The sequence below is a fragment of the Arachis stenosperma genome, chromosome 2 (genome assembly GCF_014773155.1).
Source record: "Arachis stenosperma cultivar V10309 chromosome 2, arast.V10309.gnm1.PFL2, whole genome shotgun sequence".
Taxonomy (NCBI): domain Eukaryota; kingdom Viridiplantae; phylum Streptophyta; class Magnoliopsida; order Fabales; family Fabaceae; genus Arachis; species Arachis stenosperma.
The window spans coordinates 101,687,148-101,698,419 of record NC_080378.1 but is presented as its reverse complement, the minus strand read 5'-3'; the positions used below and the strand labels follow the sequence as shown (position 1 = coordinate 101,698,419).

Sequence of the window (11,272 nt, the reverse complement as noted above, 5' to 3'; positions counted from 1 at the left end):
GCGGGATTTAGTCTCATCCCATGCGACCTTATAGTGTTGAAGACTTGTGAGAGGTCGGATAAGAGGTCGACTTCTTGTTTGGTTTTTACTAACATGTCGTCGACGTATACTTCCATTAAGCTCCCTAGATGGGGGGAAAACACTTTATTCATCAGCCTTTGATACGTAGCTCCTGCATTCTTTAGTCCGAATGGCATGACCACGTAGCAATAATTGGCTCTTGGCGTGATGAAAGATGTTTTCTCCTGGTCTGGTTCATACATCGGGATTTGGTTATATCCCGAGTATGCATCCATGAATGATAGGTATTGATACCCCGAGCTGGAGTCCACCAGGGTGTCAATACTTGGTAGGGGATAAGGGTCCTTAGGACATGCCTTATTCAAGTCGGTATAGTCGACGCACATTCTCCATTTACCATTCTGTTTTTTGACTAGTACTACATTGGCTAGCCATGTTGGGTATTTGACCTCTCTAATAAAGCCGGCTTCCAAGAGGGCCTGCACTTATTCCTCCACTATTAGGGCTCGTTCTGGGCCGAGCTTGCGCCTTCTTTGTTGTACAGGTCGGGATCCTGGGTAAACCGAGAGCTTGTGGGACATGAGCTCGGGATCAATCCCGGGCATGTCGGAGGCTTTCCATGCGAAGAGGTCAGAATTAGTTCTTAGGAGTTCCCCCAACCTTTGTTTTAGGGTTTCCCCTAGGTTGGCTCCTATGTAAGTGTTTTTTCCTTCCTCCTCTCCGACTTGTATCTCCTCGGTTTTTCCTCCCGGTTGCGGTCGCAATTCTTCTCTGGCCCTTGTGCCGCCGAGCTCTATGGTGTGGACTTCTTTACCCTTTCCTCTTAAGTTTAGGCTTTCATTGTAGCACTTTCTTGCCAATTTTTGATCTCCTCTCACCGTTGCTATTCCTCCTGGGGTTGGGAATTTCATGCAAAGGTGGGGAGTAGATACCACTGCTCCAAGGCGATTAAGGGTAGTCCTGCCTATTAAGGCATTGTAGGCTGACCCTTCATCGATGACTATAAAGTCTATGCTCAGAGTCCTTGATTTTTCCCCCTTTCCAAAAGTGGTGTGAAGGGGTAAGAATCCCAGCGGTTTTATTGGCGTATCCCCTAATCCGTATAGGGTGTCGGGGTAGGCTCTCAATTCTTTTTCATCTAACCCTAGCTTGTTGAAGGCGGGCTTGAAAAGGATGTCCGCCGAGCTTCCTTGGTCTACTAGGGTTCTGTGGAGATGGGCATTGGCTAGGATCATAGTTATCACCACGGGATCATCATGCCCGGGGATTATCCCTTGCCCATCTTCTTTTGTGAATGAGATAGTGGGGAAGTCGGGTGTCTCTTCCTCGACTTGGTAGACTCTTTTGAGATGTCTTTTGCGAGAGGATTTAGTGAGGCCCCCTCCCGCAAATCCTCCTGAGATCATATGAATATGTCTCTCTGGAGTCTGCGGTGGTGGATCTCTTCTATCCATATCATCTCGCTTTCTTTTTCCGTGGGTGTCCGACCTCTCCATGAGATATCTATCAAGCCGACCTTCTCTAGCCAGCTTTTCTATCACATTTTTAAGGTCGTAACAGTCGTTGGTGGAGTGACCATATATTTTATGGTACTCGCAGTAATCGCTGCGGCTTCCCCCTTTTTTATTTTTAATAGGTCTTGGGGGTGGCAGCCTTTCAGTGTGGCAAATCTCTCTGTATACATCCACTATAGAAGTTTTTAGAGGAGTATAAGAGTGATATTTCCTGGGCCTCTCGAGACCGAGTTCTTCCTTCTTCTTGACTTCCCTTTCCCTCTCCTTAGATGAGGGAGGGGGTCCGGGTCGCCAACTCAGGTCTCTTAATTTTGCATTTTCTTCCATGTTGATGTACTTTTCGGCCCTTTCTTGTACATCACTTAGAGAAACGGGGTGCCTTTTAGATATGGACTGTGAGAAGGGACCTTCTCTGAGCCCATTGACTAACCCCATTATGACTGCCTCTGTGGGCAGGTCTTGGATCTCTAAACATGCCTTATTGAACCTTTCCATATAGGCTCGCAAAGTTTCTCCGGCCTCCTGTTTTACCCCCAGGAGGCTCGGTGCATGTTTTACCTTATCTTTCTGAATTGAAAACCTCATCAAAAACTTCCTTGAGAGGTCTTCAAAGCTGGTGATTGATCTTGGTGGGAGGCTATCGAACCACTTCATTGCCGCTTTCGATAAAGTGGTCGGAAAAGCTTTGCATCTCGTAGCGTCGGAGGCGTCAGCTAGATACATCCGACTTTTGAAATTGCTTAGATGATGCTTTGGGTCTGTGGTTCCATCATAGAGGTCCATATCGGGGCTTTTAAAGTTTCTTGGTACTTTTGCCCTCATTATGTCCTCGCTGAAAGGATCCTCTCCACCCGGGAATTGATCTTCTTGGTCGTCGCGGGGGTTGTGACCCTTGAGGGAGGATTCCAGCTGTAAGAGTTTTCTCTCTAACTCCTTTCGCTGTTCCATCTCCTCTTTGAGGTACCTTTCAGTTTCTTTCTGCTTCTCCCGCTCTTGCTCCAATTGTTCTAAGCGACTGTGGACTAATCCCATTAATTCGGTTATGTGGGATGGTCCACCTTTTCCCGATTCTCGCTCGTCTGAGGGGTTTGCCTTCGGGTTTTTTACCCCGGAGGTGCCTTCTCTATGTTGATCATTAACTTCCTGGTGGAAGGTTAAATCCACATTGTCGTTGCCTGCGTTCAGATTCTCTTCTTCGGAATCCGTTTTCGCATGGACTTCCTCGTGGGATCTATCCGCCATCGATGGGTGATCTCTCGGGTCCCCGGCAATGGCGCCAATGTTACGGTGGGTAACCGGAGATTAATAAGATGGACGACGTTGGATGGCCCAAGTGTATGAAGGAGGAGAACTCCGGGTGTGTCTGCAACTCGGGAGGCTCCGTCCGACTTGCTCGCGTGCAGGAATGGGGGGTGGTACCTGCAAAGACACTCCGATGCCTAAGTTAGCAAGAGTGTGAGCAGGTCTAGAGAGTATTGGGCTTAGAGATACCTGAGGGGTGTCAGTGTATTTATAGTGGTGAGCCAATAACCACCGTTGGAGTAGTGCCATATTTTTAGGGTGTTAACCGTCCCATTATCTTGGGGAGGTTAAGATATGGCTTTATGAAACGGTTTGAGAGATTTTGGGGGCGGTTACTCATTTAAATGAGTGTTTATTTGCCAGCTAATCTCATATCCGACTTCTTTATGCTAAGTCGTGGTTGACACCAACTTCTTTAGGTGGAGATCGGTGCTTAGCTAGGCTTGATCTATTGGGTCAGGCCTTTTGGTTGGACCTGGGCCCTTAGCATTGGGTCAGGGTATGAACACGTTCCATCTATCGATTTGTGTTTATTAAATTTTAAAATTTCAACTTTCATAAAATCCAAGGATCAAATTTCTCTAATAATTGTACTATTCTTTAAATTTGGTCTTCAAATTTATTAATATTTAAAAAAACACCTCAAATTATCTTCACAAGATATTATACATAATATTTTTTCATCTTTAAAAAATAGTTCAATTTTCAATTGTTAATTTTACGTTAAAAAAAGGAATTTTTTTCAAAAATAAAATAAAATAAATTTATATTTCTTCAAATACTATTTTTAAATTTTAATTTTTTAAATACGATTTTTTTTAGACTATAGAACAAGTTTGCCGCATCCTGTTGAACTCTATAAAAATTATAGAGTTCACCTTACCCCGGTGAATTCCCTTTAAATATTTTAAAAATATGTTTTTAATCCATTTTAATTTATTATCATCATCTCTAAATAGTATATACATCTACAAACAGTATATAGGAATACACAAAAATACACAGACAACAAATATAATTTTTTCAAAGATTTTTTTAATTATAAATTAAAAGAAATAAGCCATATTTAACAATAGCAACTATTATCATCGTCTTCAGAAATATATAGGAACACCATTATCATCGTCTTTGAAAAAATCATGTTTGTTGTCTGTGTATTTTTGTGTACTCCTATATACTGTTTGTAGATCTATATACTATTTGAAGATGATGATAATGAATTAAAATGGATTAAAAACGTGTTTTTTAAATATTTGAAAGGAATTTGCGGGGATAAAGTGAATTCTATAATAGAGTTCGTTAGGGCACGGTGAACTGCTCTAAAAAAATCGTATTTGGAGAATTAAAGTTTAAAAACAGCGTTTGAAAAAATATGAATTTTTTTTATTTTATTTCTAAAAAACATCTCAAAAAGTCTGAGTTTCTATCCTTTTTTTTTCTTTTTCTTTTCCAAAATCGAATGGTCCCACCTGCGTAAATTAATTCGCATATGGTGTGCTAGAGTGGGTGAATTGTAAGTGTAATTTTGTGATTTATCTATATATCATATACTAACAATTTGTTTGGGTGAATTATTTTTTACAATTCGTCTCAGTGTATTATTCATATAATAATAATGACGCACCCTACACACTTTCACATTCAACACTAAGAATTTTTATCTACTATTAATTTCAACTAAGTCTAGATCTGAGGTACACATATTAGATATTACAAGGCAAATATCATTACTACTAGATTAAGGCCTTGTGGGCCTATAAATGATACTTTCAACATGTATTTCAACGATGGATTTAGGGCTTTATGCCATGTGTGGGAAACGTTATGACCTTATTCCAAAAATAGAATTTTTGCAATTATTGATAAAACTAATGGTCCACAAATACGCTGAACAAAAATTATAATGCTCTAAAAACATATGCAATTCAGCAAAAACTTGGAAACGAAAATACAAAACGACTAGTAAATATATAAGAGAGAGAGAGAGAGAATTGCATTGGGCTTATAATACTTAAAAAAACACATATATAGAGAGAATATTATATGTTGATATGAAATTAGGTAATATAAAAGTTAATATAATAAATATTATATCATATAGGGAAACCAAAAAAAAATATTATATCATATAATAAAGTTTTTTTCTTTGACATGATAGTTGAATACTGTACTTATTATAGTAAGAAATAGATCAAACTTTATAATATTGTAACACTATTATTATGTTCTATTAGATGTAAAATAAAGAATGTCATTGGATGATTAATAACTTTTTGTTCAATGCATGGCAAACAATAAAAAAAAATAATGATTCATATATGTGATTTTTTTTTTCTGAATAAATAGACAAAAATACACACAAAAGAATTTAAAATGAACAAAAATATATACCAAAAATTATAAATATCAAAATATACTCTAAAGATTAATTTTGTTGGACAAAAATACATCTCATATCTTACATATTCACTACTAACATGACACTTTTATCCATCAAAATCCATTTTTAGAGTATAATTTTTATAAATTTTAGAGTGTATTTTTATTCATTATAACCCCTTTTACATGTACTTTTGTTCATTTATTTTTTTTTTCAATTTATATGCACAAAGTTTGTATAATGTGAATACAAGTTATACTAATAAATGTTTATATTCATGTGTGTAAAATTTAAGAAGATATAAGAAAAACTTAATACATTAATTAACTGTTAACCAAAAGTTATTTTCCATTAAAATTTATGTATAATAAAAATGAATTAAAAAATATTATATAAATATTAAAAATTAACTACTAAATCAATCATTACATATTTATATATTTTAATATATTTTATATCAGTAGCTAATTTTATGTGTATACATAATATAATTAAAATCAGTTATACTAAATTAATTAATAGTACCAAGCCTTGTACATTATGTCAAAGCTTAATATAATAAGAGAAATGATATTCCTAAGATGCTCTTATTATATCTAGAAACAAGAGAATATTTAAAAGATAAATTCAAAATTTCCCTAGCTTAAAAATTGAAAGAAAAAATAAAAGCTTAAACTAATAATTATATCCTCCTATAATCCTCATGTATATCAACGTTTCTAAAAGCAACATAACGAAATTAGGTTCGTTATTAGTAGTGATACATCAATCATCACATTTAGGGTTCCACTTACTTAGTGCCATCAAATACTAATAGCCAAAAACAAGAAAGGAAAAATGATAAAAAGAATAGGAGCCTCCACTTCCAATTCCAAAGAATCACCACCACCGCCATAGGGTCAAAAAAAAAAAAAAAAAAAAACCCACACAACAAAGACAACACACAAAATGAAGAATTTTCCACCCATTCCTCCCCCCACTTGGGTGGATTCATAATAATTCCACTAAACGCTAACATTTGTATGGAACATTGCACAGTTCCTAACACTCATATATCCAAACACATTATCAACATGACCAAATTGCATCCTCCACCGTCCTCATCACACACCAAAATAATAATACATACAACATATTATTATTATTATTATATAAGAAGATGGTAAGAATAACCCTCTTGGAGCCGCACCCTTTCTTCTTCTTCAAAATTGAATCTTGAAACCCTTTTTGGATACCCTTTTTGTCATAAATACTTAGGTCTTCTGTTAGATTTGAGAATCGTCAAGTGGGGGGTGAAGGAAGGAAGGAAGAGAACACGTTGTGTCAGAAAGTAAAAATAAAGAGAAAGAGGGGAGAGAGAAACACAACGTTTGGCTCTTGTTTAAACACAAGTGCATCGTTACAACCTTAAACTCCTCTCAATTTTTTATTGTTTGTCCTTTAGATATTTTGTTCTTTGGCTTAGTTTGCAACTTGTAAGTTATAACTTGTAACCCTCTTATTTTGGTTCACATATTTGTGCGTGTTTCATTCACCCTCTCCTCTATCTCTCTCACACACACACACAACCATATATAACGTTATTCATATTTTCTCTTAGTTTTGTAACTTTACCTTTGTGCCCTCCAAGGGACTAGGAAGGAACAGAACCAATAAAAAAAACCAACCCTTTTAGGTTAAATCTTCCACCATTTGGGTGTGTGTGTGTGTGTGTTTTCCAATGGCAACATGGGTCTTATCAGAATGTGGGTTAAGGCCTCTTCCACCAATATTCCCTAGACCAAGAACTGGATCCATTTCATGCACCAAATCTTCTTCTATAAACTCCACATTCTTATCCTCAGATCTTAAGAGCTTCCAACAACAAACAAGGTTCCAATGTTGTAGTTTTAGGGAGAGAAGAAGAAGCTGGGAGATTAAGGTTAGTGTACCTTTAAGGGTTGGCACCATTGAGGAAGAAGAAGAAGGAATCATCAATGGTGTTGTTGAAAAAAGAGAAGTTTGTGAATTTGACCCTGGTGCACCACCACCATTCAAATTGAGTGACATAAGAGCAGCAATACCTAAGCACTGTTGGGTGAAGGATCCATGGAGGTCAATGAGTTATGTTGTGAGAGATGTTGTTGTTGTTCTTGGTTTGGCGGCTGCTGCTGCACACCTCAACAATTGGATTGTTTGGCCTCTCTATTGGGCTGCTCAAGGAACCATGTTTTGGGCACTTTTTGTTCTTGGTCATGATTGGTAATTCTCTTCAATCCCTTGTTTTTGCTTTTTGTTTTACACTTTTGTTAATGAATGCTATGTTTTTCAATCTATTCAAAACTTAAGAAACTCATTTGTTTACTAATATATAACTTGCAATGCTTATTGCAAATTTCATCTTTTTTTTTCTTCTTTTAGTGGTCATGGAAGCTTCTCAAACAATCCCAAACTGAACAGTGTTGTTGGACATTTGCTGCATTCTTCAATTCTAGTACCATATCATGGATGGTATGTTAATGCTAATAATAATGTTCATGCAATTTTTCTTAACTCCTCTGTTTTCTTCCTAATTTAATTTGCAATATTTATAGTGTAATCTTTGATGCTGATATTTTCATGAAATCTAACAGGAGAATTAGTCATAGAACTCATCATCAAAACCATGGCCATGTTGAAAATGATGAATCATGGCACCCGGTAAGACCATGATTAAGAAATATCTGTTCTGTTTTTTTTTAAGGAATCTGTTTTGCTCTTTTTTTTTTCTTATTTTACATATCAATCAAAGTTTCTAAACTAAGAAGTTTCATGTCAATTTTTTTGCAGCTGCCTGAAAAAATCTTCAAGAGCTTGGACAATGTAACACGTACCTTAAGATTCACAATACCTTTTCCAATGCTTGCATATCCTATATACCTTGTAAGTTATAATGCTCAATTTAAAAACAAAAAAAAAAATGATTTAGTCGCATATTCTTAAAACATATTTAATGCGTCTTGAAACGTATAAATTACTCATTTTTTATTTTTATATAGCTTTTTAATGTCATATAAATGAAAAGGGGAGTGCCAGGGAACAATGATCATTTTAAACAACATGAACAATTACCAATCAAATACAAGTATACTACACCATAATTTAATGTTACTCATTAAATTTATTCTTTTAACCCTATTAATTAAAGTACGTATTAAATATGTTTAAAAACATGCAATTATTTCTCTGGGTTGACAATTTTTACCCGAATTGACCATTTATTGCTTTTTTTCCCCTTTTCTACAAGAAATTGAAAACTTTGATTTTTTTTTATTTGATTATCTTTTAATTCAGTGGAGCAGAAGTCCTGGGAAGACAGGTTCTCACTTTCATCCAGATAGTGACTTGTTTGTCTCAAATGAGAGAAAAGATGTTATCACTTCAACAATTTGTTGGGCAGCCATGGCTTCTTTGCTAGTTGGGTTAGGGTTTGTGATGGGTCCAATCCAATTGCTTAAGCTTTATGGCATTCCTTACGTGGTATGTTCCAATTCTACCTTGTAACTTCTAATTAGACACTTAATTAATTTTGATTTAGTCCTAATTTGACTAATTTTGCCAACTTGCTTTGAATTGTAGCTTTTTGTTATGTGGTTGGACTTTGTTACTTATTTGCATCACCATGGCCATGAAGACAAATTACCATGGTACCGTGGAGAGGTATTCATTTCTTCTTTCTTTCTTATGATGTAAGATGTTTTTGCTCAAATTGGTTATTGTACTTTTACTTGAATGAAAAACTTTCGGACATAGAGTTTTCACTAAATGAATTTAGGTTGTTCGGGTAAATTTTTAAAAAAATATTTTTTTTGATTTATCATTTTTTAAAACATCTTATAAAAAAGTAAAAATAATTTTATGTTTAGAATTTTATGTAAAATAATTTTTTTTATTTATTAATTATGTTTAGATATAACAATATAAAAATATTTTTTTATTTATTACGTGAAAAATATATTTTTAAATAAAAAATTTAAAAAAATATATAAATTATAATTTTTCAAAAAAAAAATTTATTTTTTCAGTGTTTTTATTTTTATTATTAAAAAATTTATCAAATATGTTAAAGAAAGATATTTTTATTCTATTAATTTAATGACATCCAAACAAATACTTAATTTTGATACGCAGTTAGTATAAAATAGTTTTATAACATCATATTAGTAAAAAAAATTACTTTTTATATTGACTGTATGAATGATCATAATTAAAAACGGATGTGATTAGACATTTGTGCAATACATGGTACACGACATCAAAATTAAATTCTTATTTTATATTTTAAAAAAAAATCACTCTTAGCTTGTTTGATTTATGTTTGGACAGGAATGGAGCTACCTTAGGGGTGGGCTTACAACTCTCGATCGTGACTATGGTTGGATTAATAATATTCACCATGATATTGGAACTCATGTCATACATCATCTCTTTCCTCAAATTCCCCATTATCACTTAATAGAAGCAGTTAGTACAACACAACCCTTATAATCTTCATTATTCTAAATTATAGTAATTTTTCTATTTCAAACTAGCTATATTTTCAGAAAAATTAGTACAAAAAAAATTAATGTATTGGTTTGTCTGAAAAAAAATATTTTAGGACAAAGAAATTAAGGATTTATTTGGTTTGTTTTTTATTATCTGTTTTTATTTTTAGTGTTTTTTATTTTTAATATTCTGTAAAAAAAAGTAAAAATAATAAAATATTATTTTTTATTTTTACTTTCTATTTTTTATTTTTTCATTTTAAAATTTTTAAAAACAAAAAATATTAAAAATAAAAATAAAAAATAAAATACAAACTAAATACACCCTAAGTGTATGTTTGGTTTGTGTTATTATTTTCAATTTTTTTTTTCATATAAATTTAAAAATAGAAAACACTGAAAATACAAACACAAACCGACCAACCCTAATTTTTTTCAAATGAATTGCTTAATTTTGTTGTGTTTTTGGTTGTAATTGTAGACTGAAGCAGCAAAGCCAGTTCTTGGAAAGTATTACCGAGAGCCAAAGAAATCTCTACCTCTTCCATTTCACCTTATTGGAGATTTGATGAGAAGCATGAAGAAAGATCATTATGTTAGTGACACTGGTGATGTTGTTTATTACCAAACAGACCCTACACTTGGTGGCTCTTCTACATCAATTTAAGAAGCTACAAAAATATATTTATTTATTTTTCCTCTTGAAGACACAAGAGAGGCCCCACATATATATTGATATCATCATATTATGAGGCACATGACACAATTCCTTAACAATGAAGAATTTCTCCAAAGATTTGTGCTCTCAATTGAGTCCTAAATCATAATTAAGAAGAGTTTTTGGTTCCTCAATGGGAATGGATTGTAACTTAATGCAATTATTAAAGCATTGATTCTGTAAATTGTCTATTCTTGATGGAAGAAGTGATTATATATCTTCACCAAAGTTTAATTATTATAGTAAATGAATACAATTGAAGTTATGTATGTATTGATATCATATCACTCTCTAGGTTGTACTTTAGATATTGCATGTTCCTTCAATTAAGGTTGAGAAATTAAATTATAGTGGTGCCAATTCCTTACCTTTTGGGTGGTAGGCCCAACCAAGATCATTTATTTTACAACACCAAATAATTGTTGCCTATAAAAAAACTACACTTCAATTATTGTCAATAATTTTCAGCATAAACATCCATCTTTATCTAATTTCTTAATTAAGTGATCAGCATTTAAATCTCATCTTACTTTGAAAAAATTCTTAGGTTTTATTTTTGGGTTTTTTACGGTATCTCTCAACCCGACAGATCAAGAACTAATCTGTTGCGGATCTGGGCTCCATTTAAGGGTTTGTCGCTGGCCAATGGGTTACTGCTTGCACAAGGCGGAATTCGAACCTCCGACACTTATTTAAGCGGACGAATGAGTTGACCATTCGACCAATCCAAATTATAATAAATATATTTTTTATCTTTTGTTACATATGTGTTCTTTATAATAAATATTATTTTGACATAAATATTTTTAATAATCAAATACATAAATTTTTA

General features: G+C 33.8%; 1 protein-coding gene across 1 annotated transcript; it reads left to right on the top strand.

The window, feature by feature from the left end:
- The first annotated feature begins 6,269 nt into the window (after positions 1–6,269).
- LOC130961227 (omega-3 fatty acid desaturase, chloroplastic-like) lies at positions 6,270–10,709 on the top strand. The gene is made up of 8 exons (XM_057886981.1): positions 6,270–7,458; positions 7,618–7,707; positions 7,830–7,896; positions 8,026–8,118; positions 8,530–8,715; positions 8,815–8,895; positions 9,562–9,699; positions 10,204–10,709. The coding sequence occupies exons 1-8, from the start codon at positions 6,938–6,940 to the stop codon at positions 10,387–10,389; spliced, it is 1,362 nt and encodes a 453-aa protein (XP_057742964.1). The 5' UTR covers positions 6,270–6,937; the 3' UTR covers positions 10,390–10,709.
- Positions 10,710–11,272: the final 563 nt, after the last annotated feature.

What these genes read in the sequence shown, in the direction of transcription:
- LOC130961227 (XM_057886981.1), top strand. Translation starts at nt 6,938, where the DNA reads ATGGCAACATGGGTCTTATCAGAATGTGGGTTAAGGCCTCTTCCACCA. An exon ending in TTTGTTCTTGGTCATGATTG is followed by an intron (nt 7,459 to 7,617) that starts GTAATTCTCTTC and finishes TTCTTCTTTTAG; the next exon opens with TGGTCATGGAAGCTTCTCAA. An exon ending in TACCATGGTACCGTGGAGAG is followed by an intron (nt 8,896 to 9,561) that starts GTATTCATTTCT and finishes ATGTTTGGACAG; the next exon opens with GAATGGAGCTACCTTAGGGG.